We start from the raw sequence: 19621 nt of genomic DNA, 5'->3' as shown, positions 1-19621 counted from the left end.
ACCTGAAGCTGACAGAGGCTTTGTCGATTGTCGTATCGACACCAAAGAGTTCTTCTTCTCTTTCCGAAGAAGCAGACCTATCGCCAGAAAGTCTATCCTCAGAGGACATCGCATTCTTAGAAACTAAAAAAGAATGCCATAGCAAAACAAAAAAAAACAGCCCTTTTCAGGGCTACCCAATACTCTAGAAAAGAAATAACGATCGATTTGCCAATGTGTGTAGGTAGAGTAGTGTAAATATAAACACTAACTCTTTATTAATAGTGGAAGTGTATGTGTTTGTGTGTTTGTGCTTGTAAATGCTGAAGTAAGTTTGTGTGAATAGTAGATTATGGGTTTATTTATTGACTCTTAGCGTATGTAGAGAGTATAGTTAGGGTTATATTATATGAAATGAGAAAGTAGGGGATGTTTTCCTTCACGTCCGCGCGTTGTTGGGTCATGATCTAGGTAAGATCCATTTTATGTTTTAGGGGGATGTTTTCCTTCACGTCCGCGCTTTCACTATAAGAACCCACAGTGTTGGTCGTTCGCACCATTCTACGGAATAACGGAAAGAAAATGGTAGCTGTATCTGATCTGTTCAACAACTTGAGACACTGTTATTACAGGATAGTAGATGGAGTATATGTTGTAGAAAGAGTAGAAAAGGAATGGAAATATCCAGTTACAAGGGATTTTGTGACCAGACAAGTGAGGAGTCTGAAACTAGCTATGGATCTCCTTGACGGTATGTTACAAGAAGAAGTGAAGAAAATAAGAGGATTAATTAACCCTCCCTATGTAAGAGTAGGTAGCTTAAAGGAAGCTCTAGATAATACAACATTAGTAAGATGTTTCCTACAAGATATCTTTGTTTGGAGTGAGTGGTCTTTTGTGAAATGGGGTGTTGACCAAGTTATAAAAGCCGAGGAACTTATGAAACGAGTGCTGACCCAAGAAGTAGAGAACATAAAGGAAAGGTGGACTAAAGAAAGAAAGGAAGAACAGAATAAGAAGAAGAAATTAGAATTCGACCAACTGAATAACAACTGGATGAAAATACAGGCCAAGTTCCGAGCCATGGGTCACCCGGACTGGATGCCGGAAACAGAAAAGAAAAAGAAGAAAGGAATGATGGACAAAATAAGAGGATGGTGGAAGAAGTTAAGAAGTTAAAAGAAGAAGAAGAAAAACCCAAAGGCCCTTTTCAGGGCCAGCCATATATCTCGAAAAGAGATAGCCTTTCCATTGCCTACCCCTTTTTTTATTTCATTTTTTAGAGATAGAGACCCTCCCTGTTTCAATTTTACATAGACCCTATACAGTCCCAGGGTTTTTTTGGCCATGTTAAATTTACATAGACCCTATATTGTCCCAGGGGTTTTTGGCCATGTTAATTCCCATAGACCCTATATTGTCCCACGATTTTTCTCCATGTTAATTCCCATAGACCCTATATTGTCCCACGATTTTTCTCCATGTTAAATTTACATAGACCCTATATTGTCCCAAGGGTATTTTTAATGATAAGTCCCATAGACCCTATAGGATCCCCATTCACTACTGTTGTGTGATGCTTGAAAACATATTTTGCAACTGATCAAACACGTTTGTATTCTGACTTGATGTCGTCGGAAAATTCATTAATATGTTTTTTCAGGAATTTGTCTTTATTAATATAATCATCATAATAAAATTTAAGTTCTATTGAAGTTTTGTACTATCAGATGCAACGGAAGTAGATTCCACATGACTCCATGGAAGATTTTTTGATTTTCGGGAAGCTTCAAGAATATTTTCTTGTCCGTGGAGAAATCGACCCGTTGTGGTTCTAACGGTCCTTGATAAACAGATGGTATCTCTGTCCATCCTAATACTGTTCGGATTAACGATTGATATATATCTACAACATCATTTAGCGAGTTTATTTTTCTAGCGGCTGATAATGTTCGTTCGTGAACAGTGAAAGTTATTTCAGATTCTTCTCTCGTTATAGCTTTAATTCTGGGCTGAAATACATCGCTGATTTGTTCCACTGGATAACAACCTTTGGGAATACTAAAAACGTGCCAATCGGGGATTCCATCTGGTTTATGTTTATGTGAAAATACCAGTGAATTATTTGCTCGCAACCCACTGAATGAATTTGATCTAATATTTGGCCAACTATGATATAGTCGTAATTGTCCTAGTGGTAGTTCCTTTGCTGAAATTGCGGTTGAAAAGTTGACGCTGAACTCAGGATTGGTTGAGCTTGCTGATATCATAGTGGTTTTTAACAGAGTTGTATTAGCGATGATCTGTTACATTAATACTTATGATGACGACATTAATGTTAAATCCTGATTCTAAATCACGATTTTCTAAATTTGATGTAGATTCTGATGCAGTCATTGTCTCGTTGTAAATCTTAATCATTACTGTAAACTCAGTATCTGATATTATTATATCGCTGAGGCTTGATGATATCAACAAAGATAATTTGGAGTACGTTATCATCGCTGTTTGCAACTTTATTGTATACTCATGCAATTTTATATTTGTACACGCAGATATATTTTGCGATGATATTAAGAATATCAGCAATTGTTGTTGCAGCTGAAACACAAAATGTCAAAATTCTGCTCTTGATGTCATTGTTATTGTTGATAGCAATACGCCGGTTTCAGCGATAATAGCGGACACCGACTACACAATTATGTCAACGTCAACTACACGTCTGCAATATTTTTTTTACTTTTACTGTATTCTCGTCAACGATATTTTTCAGTTTGGTTTGCCACTCACACACTTGATTGTATTTGTAATGTTGAACGTCGATTTGGGAGCTCATTAAATAGTAGGTGGTAGTTTAGAGACTAATTAAAGACACCAATAATACCACAAACCTAAATATTCTTCTTCGGGTTCCACTACGAATGTTTCCTCATTGTTTTGCTCCAGCAACACTAACATATATCTAGAGGATCAAGTACTATAGTGGATAACGCCGTGATATTGTGGTAGATATCGTAACTGTCGTAGTGCCGAGTACTGAGAACCTGTATATACCGGTAACCTCAGCGCGATGTTTGATGGATTTATTAAGTGATGTCCATAATGTTGATCCAGATGCTACTGTATATATTACACTGTCGATGATCTTTTTTATGTCAGAGAGTTTAATACCGATAAATGTTGGCTTTCCAAAGAAATCATCAACAATTCCGTTTATTTTTTGCGAAAATTTTTCAACGATTGTACATGATTAAAATATTCAGATCGAAATGTGGTTAATCCATCATTGATTGTCATTGACGATGTCATCATCGGAATGTTGGTATTGTCGACGTATTTCTTCGTTGCAGCTTAATCGTCTATTAATGGTTCTCTCAAATAAGCAATGATATTACTAGCCATATTGAAATTGCCAGTCATTGTATCACCGGCTTTAGCAACATATTTACTGATCTCAGTTCTGATCGTGTTATTGTTGCTGTCTACTGCTGTTTTGTTACTACACCATCGTCTGATTTTGGTTCTCTCACATTAATAATTGTTTCTTTACTCATATTGAGATCATCATACATAATATCCCCAATTCTTCTGATGTGACCAGTAATCTCTCCCATGAGTGTTAAGACTGATTCCTTTGAGTTTTTAATTTTACCGTTTTTAGCAAACATCACTAAGTTATCTTCTGTCGCATCTGGAACCCGCAGAATAATATCTGTCAACGGGATATTACTCGTCTTTAATAGTCCTTGTTTATCCTGAAAAACAACAACTTCAGTTTGGTCCACATTTGCGAGACTCAAAAGATTAGCGAGTCCATCCTTGATCTCATGAAGAGTTGCATATTTAGATAAGTTGCCTTGCTGAGTTTACTCGGGCGAGATCTTGTGTAAATATATACCATTATACTTTAAGATCTGTTTAAAACGATGGTGGACGGTTATACCGTCTACGTGTATACTCGTGCACGACTTCATGAGGTGGTGTCAGAGACCCTGACACGGCGTTGAGTACAGCAATTACTTCACGGCCACATATTGGCGGATCGGATATTGTCTGTGTTGGTAATGTTGAATACTAGACGGGAGTGCTTTTAAGATGAGTGCTTTGCACTCTGCCGACATATTTTAAAAATTCTTTCGGTGGCGCAAACCCATACGAATCGAAATAAATAATTCCACGTGGATCAATCGCGTATGCAACCCAATGAGTATTTGGACCAGAACTTCCATCGAGATTAATGATACCGGTTTCAACACGGTTTCGTTGTTTTGGTAATTGATCACGGATAAAAATACCTCTGAAGTTTTAGATGTTTAATTGTTTAGCAGCATCAAGTAAATCAAAATTGAACATAAGAAGGAAACGCTTTGCATCTAACGAAGTGTCCCGGGGAGTCTTAAACATTTTACGTACCATGAATGGGGAGTTCCTGGTAGTCTTAGGCCCTTTCCCATTTTTTGGAAGTCTTTATTCCGTGACCTGTTACTTTCTGTAGTTCCATCTCAGCAGCAGTTCCAACAGCACCAAGTTCAACTGCTTTTGCAATAGCTGGGGTTTCAGCGGCTATCAACGCTGATATAGCTGAAAGAAGTGGAAATACACCACCCGTCTTGACTGCGTCTTTAATGTCACCCACAGAAATATTAAGTCAGAACCGGGTTTTGATTCTTCAGCTTTATTGAAGTGGCTGAGTTGACGTTCTGGCAATGACAATTTATTTTGACCACCTTCAATTTGTTCTTTTTTTTAAGTGATATTTTTATTCGACAGTTCCTTGCTGATTTCGACTGAAGGTTTTTAATCTGACCAGTGGTCAGAGTAACACTTACATGATGATATGACATTATGATATCATGAGCGATTTAATTACATGTTTTCCATCAATAACTCACTCATCCACCAACACCTTCAAGTAGCATTGTTTTGTCTGCGAGTATAACAGCGATTGCTCTGTAACCACCAGGAATAACTAGTGGATCGGGTATTCTTGGTGGTGATTGCGCTACACGAGCTCGGAAGTGTATATCAACGACAGATTGCCTGAGTAAGTCTAAATGTTTCAAAGAAAAGTAATAGATTGGATACAGCGTTGTAAAATCAGGCTTAGATATCTGAGAACCAGAATCAACATTCTGATCACGCCCCATATATGTCATCAACTGATGATAAGCACGTGATACATGATTGTGATAAAAACTCATTAATAATACTACTTCGGATGATTCCTGATGCACATTTATCCTGAAAGAAACTTCACGAACTCCAAGCGTGTCAAATACCATTGGATTTCGTGCTTGTGTGTTTTCTCGTGCATTTCCTGAAATGCGAGAAATATATGTCGCGGTGCAGAAATACCCTGCTGTGATGCGATCTGCCGTGTAAATAAACCAGCAGCATCACTTGAAATACTGTCTGTTGTTGTCGTCAACCATGACAATGTTGATTTACCACATTGACTCATAAAAGAGAGTAGACGTTCTTCTTCAGGTATTGTTGGAGTCATTACTGGCATCCACTATGAAAGTTTTTTTAGTCTTACTATACACGCACCAGCTGCGTCGGGTCGTCAGATTTCATCATTGTCGTTTTCTTTTCTAACAAGTACATCTGTATGTTTGGCTCCGAAAATAACCTTTCTGACATGTCTACAAAATCCAAATAGATGTGATGGTGGAATCACACATGAAAATTCTTCTTCACTATTTAACATTAGTCTACGTGCCGAAAATCCTAAGTTGAATTCTGGATTAGCATCTTGATCCACCGGCCACACATCAACGTCAGCGCCGTCGGCGGCGTTTCGTGGTCGTCTTATATCATAGTGTCTGCTTTCTGGATGATCAGTTGTATCCTTTGCAAACATCATTGATGGACCAGCTGATCTTGAGTAATCATCGCTGTCATCTTGAAAAGCCAAGTATCGTCTTGGCAATATCGACCTTTTCCAGGCATGATTCAATGGGTCTTCCGTCAGTTATATATATGGCCCTTTTAAATAACGCCATAATATCATTGTTAACAAAACCAGCTCGATCACCAGTTCTGATTCCTGTACCATCTGCTTGTAAAAGTCTACCTTCCACTTCAATAAATGCTTCAGCGGGTAAGAAATATCTGCTTGTATCTTGCACATGCAGTTCGATTCGTCCACGCTGATTCGGTTCCCGTGCGTCGTAAGAATAATACTGATAATCGCGCACAGACTCATCCTTGAGAACTGGCGCATCCTTGTCAAATGCTGGATCAGATACATGTATGAACATTTTTTTTTTATAATTGTTATCGTCTAACACGAAGACCACTTCCTGCTATTAAACTTGCAGTTATATTTGTTTCTTTTTCTGGTAGTGGTACACCAGCCAACTCTGCTAGTTTAAGATTTGCAACTTGATTTATTATTTTCTAACATTTGAAGGCATATGTTCGGTGCTGGGTAATTTTACTGGCTGCGTTTTTCGTCTTGTTAATCGTGCTAGGCTATCCTTGATTGCTGTGAATGCTTTACCAGCAACATCACCAACAGCACCAATACCTTTATCACGAACAACATCAATAGCTTTCATTCCCAGCTGATTTGCAATCGGTATTGTTTTTGGGGCTATCCTTCTAAATAAACCATGAAAAACATCACCGAGTCCATCACCGTAGGTAACTTTATACATAGGTAATCGCGAATTTATCATCCTGACCATGATCGGTTCACGTCGAGCATTATGTATGATCATCTTATTGTAGTCATTGTATCTATTTGCATACCCTCAATCACTGTGGTAATCATCGGCGATTTCATCGATAAGGACCGATAAACATTAATGTCCTTGATACCGCCTGTAAATGATCGTTGACAAATATTGGCTGTTTCATTAATAATTTCTGAGGAATTATTACGGGCTCGTCTTCCGCCAATCAGAATATCTAATCATTCATCATCGGCAAGGACATTTGTGGGACATGGAGTAATAAGACCACTTCCTCGAGTAACAAGAACACTTCCAGTTGCTCCTTCTTCCTCACTTTTTGTTTTATCTGCTTTTTTCTTCCATGCTCTTGAGGCTGATTTCCTTTCTGCTTTTGCTTGTTCAAGTCGCTGCTTCAATTTTTCTTATCTTAGTCTCCTTTCTTTCTTTACTTGTTCAATATACTCATATACTGTATTGTTGAAGAGGTCAAAACTATTAATATCTTGCTCAGATCTGATTTGCGGAGTATCAGTAGCGATGCGATATATATCGCGGACCCAATCTGCAGCTTTTAGAGTATTAATATATATTAATATATTTTTATCGCGATATCCATTAGCGGCAATATTATTTCTTGGTTTGGGTCTTTGACAGAGTGAATTTATTTGTAATGTTAATTCTGACTTTTGGCAGAGGTTGTGGTTGAACTTGAGGTTGCGGTTGAGGAGTTTGCTGGGTTGGTGGTTAAGCTGCCTGAAGACGGCCAACAATATCAACAGGCAAGTCTCATTAGCTTTTTGAGCCGTCCCAGTTGCTGTACAAATATTTTTGTTGATTCGACAATTGGTTTAAATAACTGTTCTGTACCTTCTGCAAATTCCACCCGAGACTCCTGACGCGCTTGTAGTTGCTGCTTGACAGCATCAGGAACAGGGATATATTTCTCAATTGTCTCTAATCTCTCTCTGTATGAGATTGCATTATTGATATAATAATGATTTAATTACTCACACACTACAGCGTCAGGGAGGGTACGACCAACAATGAGTGTCCGGGTGGGTAAACAAACACACAGACAAATTTGAAAACACAAGCATTAAAGATAAAGTAACAAAGTGAGCTAACCCAACTAGAGAAAATCTCGGTCGGTTAGAGGCTTCGCTTTGACGTTATTGACCTTGTATTTGCATTTTTTCGTATGAAGCTTTATTTTTCAAAGAAGACTTGCTCCAAAATAGGTCTGTTCACCCTTCCTGTTGCATTAAATAGCCGACTAATTTAACTTATCGTATCGACATGCTATTGGAACTATGTATCATTGATATTATGAACACTGTAGATAGATCACAAGGAAACTGTAAACTTACGGTTACGACGAACCATTTTTTTGTAGGTTACTTGGTACAAGTTCAGTTTTAATATTTTCGTCCAGAGCAATTTGTTGTTCTCTCTCACTCCAGATTTTTGCACATGTTTTACCTTACGCACGAGAGGGAGAGGGGAACTGAAAAAAAGAAAGGATTCCGATGAAATTATGTACCATTTTAATTTCATTTAGAAAACAGGGACTATTAACACTTGTTATCATTATTTTCATATTTCATTTATGATTAATGAGTAGAAATTCATAATTGATCTATATGCTTGCAGTTGAAAGAATGTTTATATATTCGTATTATTGCGCCATCGGCGGATCACAATTTTATATACCAGTAGTATTGTTATATCAATTTGCTGTATACCAATACTTTAAAAGACATGTTTTTTTTAAATATATATATATATATATATAGAGAGAGAGAGAGAGAGAGCACCCTGTCAAGCACACGCCCTTACATATTCCATGATATTAAGGTTATATAGGTTATATATCATGTACTGCTGTCTGTCTGTATAATCTCCCTAATATATGGTAGGGGGTTCAAAATTTCAAGACTACCATTTGAACGGTTTATTTTAAAGTTTCAGTAGTTTTCTGTTTAATCAATATGTTACTTTATTGTAACGAAAAGGTAAACAAATGTTAAAAGTACCACTGGCATTTCATCGCTGCTACGACGAGAATTGCCTAGGCATCAGTGTTAATCTGAGTTGCAATGATACACGAATACCGTTGTAACGAAGATATCGGCGGTTTTTACCCTTTCTTAAACACAACGATACTGACTGCGTTTCCCCTTAAACAATATTTGTTATATATACCAGTAGATCCTGACACATGCCCTGGTAGCAAAGCATAACTGGTTGTTAGTCATCGATATCAAAATGCGCCGAATTTAAACTTCCTGGTACTTAACTGAAAAATATCCTGTGTGTAAACCGATAGTGTCAGTAATGGACATGTATCAATTGTGGATAATTGTCCAGCTTATGCTACTTTTCTCTGACTAAATGTAAATAAAACTTTATTTTCGCATGTAAACTGCTTGAACACATGCAAATTGGATCGATAAGTCGAGAACAGTCGTTTCTACAGTTGATATTTTGCTTTTGACCAAGTTATAATACTTATAATTTTATCTCGGTCACTTCAGATGAATAGATTAGTAAGGGGTGCAATAATTTGCTTCGGGGTGAAGCAGGTGGGAAGAAAAGATGATGTAATAAACTGACATCCTTTGGGCAGAACTCATATTCTGCTTGTTCTTTTACACTATATTAGCCGTAATATGTCCAGGATATTTGATGTAAATATGCAAAGGAATTTTTCTTTTTATTTATGCAATTATTTTCAGCATTTTGAAATTGTTACGCTCCAATTTCATATACCTGATGGATGACACCTCATATTCATTTAAATTTTGAAATATGAACATGAATTGTCTCCCCTGGTTGATAGACTGGGGATGTGTAATTGTGTTGTAAAAACTTTTTTAAATCACATATAAAACGTTTTTAAAACAATTTTCAGTGATAATTAAGGCAGACACGGTTTGGTGGTCGAGTATAGATATGAAATAGTCATATTAGTACATTACCATTACCATGTTAGTGATTAATAAGACGCAATGTTTCTACATTTTCGATATAGTTGAAATGAATACGATATAACTTGATTAGGGAAGTAACGGGTATCTTTATCTGCATATATAAACTATAACCACAAGAACAATGTACATGTTCATGTTTTAATCGATAACAGTATATATGTGTATTTATGCATGTGTATCGTTCCATGTTGATGTCTATGCTGCTATCTGTTTAGGGCATTGCTATCCATTTGCATTCTAGTATATGAAGGCATCATAGGAAACGAAATATAGTATTCACTTCCATTATGAATGTGTATCATACTGGATACTTATAATGTTTTCATATTGGTACAGCTTTCCATGTATAGCTTTACAGTCATCCGTTCTTTTATCGGTTTCTCTGTTTCATCCGCTTGAGTATTTGACTTTAATTGCAAACTAGTTCAATCACGCCGTAACTAAACAGTGCCAACAGTATTTTGAATTTGTTAAAATGACGGTTTCAAATTAACATTGCCAAAGTATATGATAACATAATTTAGGAATTATCGGGCGAGATGAAAGGTAAGACACGATTATAACAAATGCCTTCTCCTTGAATTTGGGTCTATCCTGATTAAGTACGATTGTGGATACATACATACATACATACATACATATGTATACCATTAGTATAAATATGTATTTTGAAGAGAAAAGAAAAACAGCAAAAAACTCTTTTCAAAACATTGTAGATTTAACAAGCTTTTCAGTACTATATAGTTTCTGATCTATGTGACTTTAAGGGTTATAAAGTTTACTTTCTAAGGACCGTGTTAAGATACCACGGTCAATTTCACTGGGTCGGAATGCTGTCCCTTTGAAGTTTACAATGACATGCGGGGAGATTAATGAAAAAAGGTCGAAGTGATCCTTCACAAAGACTTTCTGGCTTAAATGCGATGGGACTTTAATTGCTCAATGCATTCAACTTTAAAATTCTCTGTAATTCAAAATTCGACACTTCACAATTACACACATTGGACATTCTGTGTTAAAACATGATTTTTTTTCTGTGTAAAATGTTCCGGAAGGACACCTGCTGTTTGATTTACAGTTTATGACACAATCTACTTTTACATGTTAATGGTTGTAGAATTGTGTCTGGGACTAATTTCTATGCAACAAATGAAAGGTGCAGTATATGAGTCAGAATAAAAGGAACGTATTCCTTCTTCTTTCTCTCTAAACAATTTCCATTAAAATAAAACTATGTGATCAACAAAATCTCAAATGGTTAATAATTTAATATTAAATTTATATATAACAATAAATTGTAATGATTTCATCACGTCGACCACATACGATAATTACTGCTTTCACCAGATCAGTTGTTGCTTGTACCCATGTCAATATCTGACTAAATAAAGGCACATAATTTTAAAATTGATTCAAAATAAATCATTGCTTTTATATATTGTACAGTTTCAAACACATCAATCCATTTCAATCCAGTGTTATAGGCTTCTCTTTTTGTTAATCCTGAATCATTATGTTGGAACCAGTCATTCCTCTTCGTGATCATGAGTTACATAAAAATAAGGGTGAACGTGTCTTTACCATGCTTCAACTTCTTTTTGCAGCTATCGAAGGATATTTATACCCGTTTGTCTGCTGTGAAGCAATTGCAATCGTCTCCGGAAATCGAATGTCGAATGTGGAGATTGCTCGGTACAAAACACATTTGTCTGTGCTAAATGTAAGTAATAATTTGGTTTGAAACAGCACTCCTATTCATTCTTTGTTTTAAATATGCATATTACTGTTCTTGTAACGTCGCCCTCTTAGTAAGAGAGGTGGTTAATTGGATTTGGCTGGCGTTATCTAGGGAATGACCTCATTTACTTGCTTAAGGCAACTGTATTTAATAGTATGTGATAAGTAAATTACATAAAAACATTCATTGTATTGATGTTCCAAATAGCTTTAATCAAAAGATTCATAATAATACAAATGTGGTCGTGACTAAAATTAGCAATAAAGTATAGAAATTCTAGCGGACTTTAACGGAACGTGGAAAAAAATCTGAAACATAAGAGACTAAATCTAGGACCAAACTTCCAAACTGTCACGGTCTGTAAAGGAGATTAGAAAAAAGATCTGGATCAATAATATTATAATGACCTGGAGATTAACTCACAGACTTCACGTTCTAAAATTTCAATCAAATACCATATTAAGCGCGGAAAAACAGACAAGCAGTTTCTGTGGCTTTTATTGCTTGGATCGATACACATAAACATATAATTTAAAGTTAAAAACTATATGAAAGCATCAATAATTATTCAGCACAGCTTCGTGTATTGATCGCAAAATTAAACAAAACTCACCCAGAGGAAAAGATTTCTCATCGATGTTTTACCTTTGCCAGGGAACTGAAAATGGTTAAGACAAAACATATTATTTGCAGTCTTTGTGTTGTCGCATTTTAGTTTACAATCGAATAATTCGCTATTAGATCAATGCAACTACTTATGTCCAGTGGGCCCTCGGAATAGGAGCGACATTACCATTGTACACTATGTACGCTTTGTATTAGTTGAATGTGTTTGCTTGAGCCTAAGAAATTCTTGACATTTTGTTGGTGGTTTAAGAAAATTACATTATTTGAGCAAATGTTTAGATATGCGAAGAATAGTTTGAAGATCATATGTTGTCTTCCTGTCTGTAGGTTTTTACATTTTGCTCTTGGATATATTCTCAAATTTTTATTAATTCACCAACCCTCTACCAACATTGCTGATAAACGCGCATACATACCGACCCTTGTATATTGAATGACATTTAGTTTTATAAGTCAGATTCTACCTGTCGCTATAATCTTTCTTATATATAGTGTAAACAATATCAATCTACCGTTTAGTCTGGTACCGATATTTCGTTCCAACTCTACATTTCATTGGTGCAGCGTTGCTTTTGCCGTTGACGTGAGAAAAGTTACCGTTGCAATCAAAAACTATCTCTCAATTTGCTTGATTTGTTTACTGTGTAAAACCGGCTTGGTGTATAATTTTAAAAGTTCTACTGAGTGCGGCCACCACCATCACCAATTAAAATAGAATAAAGGAACAGGAAAACAAGAACAAAGAAATAATACCAAGAAGAGGAAACGATTAGCAAACCGCCAAGCCGTGAACAAAGGAATTGAACAGAACAAAGGAACTATCAAACAAAGGAACGATAGGAACACGTAACAGAAAACAAAGGAGAGACTTTTAGCGGAGGAGCAGACTGGGTTAGGACAAAAACAAAAGATAAGTCATCATTCAATGCTATACGCAATTTAAGTAGAAGAATGCAAACTAGGTCCAAACAAATGGCTCTATTCAATCCAAACACGCAAAACACACAAACCACCGAACAACCCTATCAATAAATCAGTAAAAATATTGGATGTATAACAACTCCAAACAGCACCAATAAAGCATGTAAAACAAGATTAACGCAAATAGTGCCAACCACAGCAAACTCGAATTCAACCAACATCACACTGGGACCCCAAATTCTGATCTCAAACACAGACCAAACAAACCACAAACCAGCAGACATAATTAACACACCCCCACCCCACCAACAGAAGCTACTAGAAATACAAAATTACACTCCAGGGAACAATATAAATACAATGCCAATACTATCGCCAATCCTCTTCAAGAAAGCGGAAAAACCAAACACAAATGTAGATAGACACCACTATTCCAAACCTAACAAATGAATTTGACAGTAACCTACATACCTTAAACTCCCCACAATTAGACCACATAACCATAACCAGCACCCCAAAATTCACCAAAAATGAAATAACCAATTCTAGAAGCATGCAAACAAACCAACAACAGGAAATCAAGCAAACAACAATAAATCAAAACATTAGGAAAGAAACTAGACACTCAAGCCAAACTCCTGGACCATATGGGATAATAACAGCAAGGGAACCACCAACCTATGGGAACAAATCCAATGAATTAGACACTACAAAACGACCCAGCAGCATCACTAATATGGCAACCCAAAGACCCCAAACAACCCAAAACACATACTTAGGTAATGGCAAGGGCCCGCTAAAACCCCAAAACAACCCCAAAAAACCCACAAGTACGGTTAACTCAAAACTGGAAATAAAACAACAACATAGCCCCCAAAACAAAATGTACAGTTATCATTCCATCGAACACACCATATACATAATCAGCAGGTGCAACATAATTACTAGTCTAAGTACCAATAGTATTATGACAGCACTGGTCAAAATTCACACTGGACAATTCAAACTGATAAGACCAAGGCGAAACTACCTCATTGTCCAATGCAGCACAATTCAACAGGTGGAAAAATTCATCCACATTGAAACTATAGGCCCAATAAAGATCAAAGTAGAGAGACACCATAGCACTCAGAGGAAACCACGAGTCACTTCGAACTCCAAACACAGTGAAACCACAACTAATCTGGCTGAACCCACTAAAACCACTATCTTTAAAAAAAGTAATAGCACTAAACGGATACAACAAGGACATAAGCAATGAACTCCTACTTCATAAACTCACAGCAAATGGAACACAGACCACCAAAGTATATCGTCTTAAAAATCACAAGGGACAAGGAACAAACAAAGCAGTTATAGAGGCTACAGAGGCAATACCCTCAATAATAAAACTAGGACAGTCAGGAGTGTACCATAAGCTGGAAAACTACATAAATATGCCAAAATTTTACACCAAATGCCTGCATTGGGGACACTATGCCCTCAGATGTAGATTCAAACCAAGATGTAAGTACTGCGGAGGTCAACACAAAGGAGAATGCCACACAATTAAACAAAAATGTGCTAACTGTAAAGAAAACCATTATCCTAGATCGGCAGAATGCAGATTTTCAATAAAAGAGAAACAAATACTGGACTTAATGAACGAAAAACACCTCACCTACCATTCTGCCAAAAACATTATTTGTAAAAACAACCCCAGCACACCAAAATCTACCTCTGAAACAATCAATGAACACCAAAACTCTCCACGCAGAATCAGAAGGGAAAACATTGCACCACAAAACATGCCCTCGAATCAGGAAACAAAAGAACCAAAAACTACAACCCACATTGTAACAAACCATGACCACCCTGATAACACTCCAGTTACAAACAAAACTGTCACCCCAAACATCCCCAGATCTAACACACACCCCAACACAGAATTAATACAGGAAGTAATGAACCTAACAACACGAACCATAATGCAAGATCTCAGTAGCATAATCAGAACCCTCAAAACCATTTTCACCATACTAGCTGATTGGACCACAAGACTATCAGATAAAGACAACGTCAAAAATGAATAGTACAAAAAAATAATAAAATCACCATCTGGCAATGGAACTGCAGAGGAATCTTTAAAAACCTATCAGAACTGCAGTACAAACTGAATAATACGGCCATAAATCCAGACATAATCTGCCTACAGGAAACCCTCATAACACAAGAACACAAACGCCTGCCCAAACTACAAGGCTATACCCAGGGAATTTTTAACAACAGACCCATGGGGCAGAAAGGGGGTGGACTAGCAATTTTTTTAATAGATACACTAATCTACTATGAAGTAATAGAAGTACCCCCAACCTAAACATCAATAATAGCATCGAAATAATGTCAGTAATGATAAATATAGGAACCACAAACATTCAAATAATAAATGCATACGACCCAGGGGGTACCTTCTGCCCTACCAACCTAATCTCACTAAAGGCAATCACTAATAACAACAACAACAATCTAATGATCTGTGGCGACTTCAACGCACACAGTGAATTATGGGGAGGTAAAAAGAAAGATCAAAGAGGGAAAATGGTTGAAAAATGGATAACTGAGAACAATCTGGTCATCTTAAATGACGGGTCGAACACTAGATTAAACCCTGAGGATGGCACTCTCTCAGCCATAGACCTAACCATCACTACCCCAAAATTGGCTCAAATCACAAATTGGTGGGTGGATCAGGAAGATACGTTAGGAAGTGACCATTTTCCCATCACAATCAATATTCAAACAAAAACTCAACACATTCCTAACGAAACCCCACCTAAATGGAGGTACCAACAGGCAGACTGGGACCAATTCCAATTATTACTAGCTAGAGTAAATCCAGATAACTTAGAAAGCCCAAGTATTGACGTGTATTATGATAACATAACAGACACAATTATAGAAGCAGCTAACCGATGCATACCAAAGACAACTAATATCCAAAAATAAAAACCCTGTACCATGGTGGACTAAACAGTGTACTATAGCACATAAAGACAAAAAAGGGCCTTAAATAAATATAAACGCACCAAAAATTCTATCTACTTCCAGCAATATAAAGATAAAGAAAAAGCACTAAAACAAATTATAAAAACTGCTAAAATCAATCTATGGCAAACCTTTTGCTCTAAACAGAGTCTAAAATCAAACTAAAAACAAATACGGGACAAGATAAAAGCCATAAAATGGAAAGCAACTACCTCAGCCCCAAAAATTAAAAATGCCATAACAAATAAAGATAAGGCAGACCTCCTAGCGAAGCATTTTTCGAACATGAGTAGCGACAATAATCACACCAAAAACTTTCAAGAACACAAAAGTCTAATGGAGGGAACCCAACCTCAAATGTTTCAAGACCAAGGAACAAAAGAATCTCACCTAAATAGCGATATCACAGTACATGAATGGAAGATAGCACTACGATCCAAAAACGAAACATCCCCTGGTAAGGATCAGTTAGGTTACATTATCTACAAAAAACTACCTATCAATATAACAATAGCCATAATCAAACTCTTTAATAGGATATAGGATAAAGGCCAACTACCCACTAAATGGAAACAGGCCATAGTAATACCAATCCCCAAGCTAGGTAAAGATCCCAACAACATAAATTCGTACCGACCCATCTCCCTTACAAACAATATTTGCAAAATATTGGAGACAATAATCGCAAATAGGTTAAAACACCACCTAGAAACCAATGACCTACTCTCCATAAATCAATGTGGCTTTCGGAACAAACGGTCCACCACTGACCAACTTCTCAGATTGGAAACAGACATCAAACTCGCTTTTAACGCACATAGGAAAACCGATCGCAACCTCATAGCGGTTTTTTTTAGACCTAGAGAAAGCGTTCGACCTAGTATGGACCAATGGACTAATGGCCAAATTAAACCAGTTTGGAATAACTGGACGCTTATTCAACTGGATTGGCGATTTCCTCACAGGCCGGAAAATTACCACAAGAATAGGCAACACCCATTCGGAAGAATTTTCACTTGAAAATGGAACACCGCAAGGTAGTGTAATAAGTCCGTTACTATTTAACCTAATGGTAAACGACCTTGACCTCAATGAAGCCTCCACAAAAATAAACTTGACACAATTTGCAGATGATAGTGGCATATGGAGGAATGGAAATTCTGCCAATAACACAGTAGTTAAAGAAATCCAGCAGAGCCTAGACAACATAGGGAGATGGGCGGACAAATGGGGTTTCAAAATATCTCATGAAAAAACTGTGGCAATCATATTCACCCCCAAACGAAATAACAACCTAGTCTATCCAAACTTCTATATACAAAATCAATTAATCAAATACGTAACAGTAGTAAAATTCCTAGGAATGTTCTTTGACAACCACCTCACATGGAAACAGCACATTGAACAACTCACCCAGAATTGTAACAAAGATCTCAATTTACTCAGGAACATCACAGGGACTGACTGGGGATCCAACCAGTAAACACTCCTCACCATATATAAAAGCCTAATTAGATCAAAACTGGATTACGGTTGCCAGGCATATAACTCGGCTAAGCAGCCTGTACTACAAAAACTTGACACTATCCAGAGAAAAGCCTTGCTATTATGTACAGGAACACTCCCCTCAACATCATTAGAAGAACTACAAACACTAACAGGAGAACTACCCTTAAAATTACGTAGGCAAGAACTGCTTCTCCGATACTCCATTCGATTAGATACCCACCCAGACAACCATCGCACCAAAATAGCTATAAATAAGTGTAAAGTTGTTTTCAAACCCAAAATCATACCAATCACACCAAGTGGCAAAGTAATCCTTGAACTAAGAGAAAAGATACCTCTACTAAAAAAAACAGGTAACAAACAATACAGACCAGAACAAATCACCATGGTTACAAAAACCACCAAGGATTAACACTGAAGCATCCAAATTAGGCAATAAAGAAGGACAAGAAAACTTACTAAAACCTGTACTGGTAAACGAAATCAACCAAAAATACCCGAACTAGGTTAAAATATATACCGATGGATCAAAAACAATCAACCCACCAAGAACAGCAGCAGCAATAGTCATCCCTGAATTCAATATACAAACGGGATCCAGATTACCTGTCTATTGTTCCATTTACACCACTGAATTCTGGGCTATACTTGAATCACTACAATTGATCAAAGACAACCAAATACCTAAAGCAGTCATTATAAGCGATTCCCTAAGCGTTATCAAATCGATCCAAAATCGCAATACACACTCTAGGGAACAATTCCTCGACAGAGCATGCCAATTAATCGACGATATCACAACAGCACATCAATTAGTCGAGCTCATGTGGATACCGTCGCACATTGGAATCTCTGGCAATGAAACAGCAGACAAAGTTGCAAAAACCAAACTAGGAGATCAAAACTCTATCAAGCTTAACTATAGCTTTACAGAAGCAATAAGCTTCGCACAAACATATATAGACCAAACATGGCAAGATTTTTGGAACTCCTCCACAAAAGGTAAAAAGCACCATGAAACCCCAAAAAAACGTAGAAAGGAACATACAGCTACCTAAGGGTACCTATTTAGAACAGGAAACCATAAACAGGATAATAACTGGAAAAACTAAACTAGCAAGCAGTTTTGGAAGGTTTATAGGACCCAAACCAGCAACCATTAACTGCTTTAACTGCCACACCACCGAAGATCTACACCACGTATTCAATATATCGTTGCAACAACAGGTGTCCGAATATTGTTGCTGCGGTATTTAAATTCCATTGCAACGGTATGCGGATAATGTTTACAACGACACCACTGTTAAAAATATGATTGCAAAAATTACCGTTGCATCAACAAAAGTTGGAGTTGCAACGATAACTTGAAACCGCAACAAAGTTTCCAACAATTTCGAATAGGCATAGGTATTATCTATAATAGCTCTATATCAGTAGATAAATGTAAGTGCCTTGATAGCAAAGGAATACAATCTATTTGTCACCGGTGTCAACAAGCGCTGAATTTTGAACTTCCTGTTACATAGTGAAAACTATGCTATGTGTAGACTAACAGCGTCAGGGAAGGACATGTCTAACATGTGGATAATAGTGTGTGTCTTGTGGTGGTATTGCCAGATTGAATGTAAGTAACACTTAAGTTTCAGATTTTGACCGTTTAACATTTGGACTCAATACGAAGGGATCGAATGCAGCCGGTATCACACTAATCATTTGTCTTTGTACAGTTCTAACACTTGTAAATTAGTGTGGATAGCTTTAGAAGAATAAGCTAGTAAATGGAACGATCATTTGCTTCGGTTTGAAGTATTTGGGTAGAATAGATATTTTTTTGCGATGAACTAACGTCCCATGATCCTAAAGACCTTTACTCAACTTGAATCATTTTACGCCATATTAGCAGCAATAGTTTCCACGCCTAGTGAACCAAAAGGGGGCAGCTATGTCTTCTTTCTATACGGTTATTTTCATCCGCTTGAAAATTGTCTCGCCCGTTTAATAGAGACGTGTACTGTTGAATATTTATATATATTTGTATGAATTGTCTCCCCAGTTAAACAGGCATTGAGGAAGTTTAACTGCGAACTGACGTCTATATTAAGCACTCTTAATCCGTTTTAACATCACTTCCAGTGAGACTTAAGGTAGAAAAC

General features: G+C 36.9%; 1 protein-coding gene across 5 annotated transcripts in view; it reads left to right on the top strand.

Moving 5' to 3' along the window:
- The first annotated feature begins 18954 nt into the window (after positions 1 to 18954).
- Positions 18955 to 19621, top strand: part of LOC149770735 (uncharacterized) — a 38041-nt gene continuing 37374 nt past the window's right edge. For 4 of the 5 annotated variants that reach the window (XM_089949182.1, XM_089949181.1, XM_089949184.1 and 1 more), the window contains exon 1: positions 18955 to 19092. In XM_089949182.1, coding sequence (XP_089805308.1) covers positions 19008 to 19092 — 85 coding nt within the window. In that variant the 5' untranslated portion in view covers positions 18955 to 19007. The remainder of the gene's footprint in view (positions 19093 to 19621) is intronic. The other variant, XM_089949183.1, reaches the window with a different exon arrangement.

The sequence above is a fragment of the Sinohyriopsis cumingii genome, unplaced genomic scaffold, assembly GCF_028554795.1.
Source record: "Sinohyriopsis cumingii isolate HCF-2022 unplaced genomic scaffold, ASM2855479v2 utg002437l, whole genome shotgun sequence".
Classification (NCBI taxonomy): Eukaryota; Metazoa; Mollusca; class Bivalvia; order Unionida; family Unionidae; genus Sinohyriopsis; species Sinohyriopsis cumingii.
The sequence above is the reverse complement of the archived record's forward strand: the minus strand, read 5'-3'. Positions and strand labels throughout refer to the sequence as shown.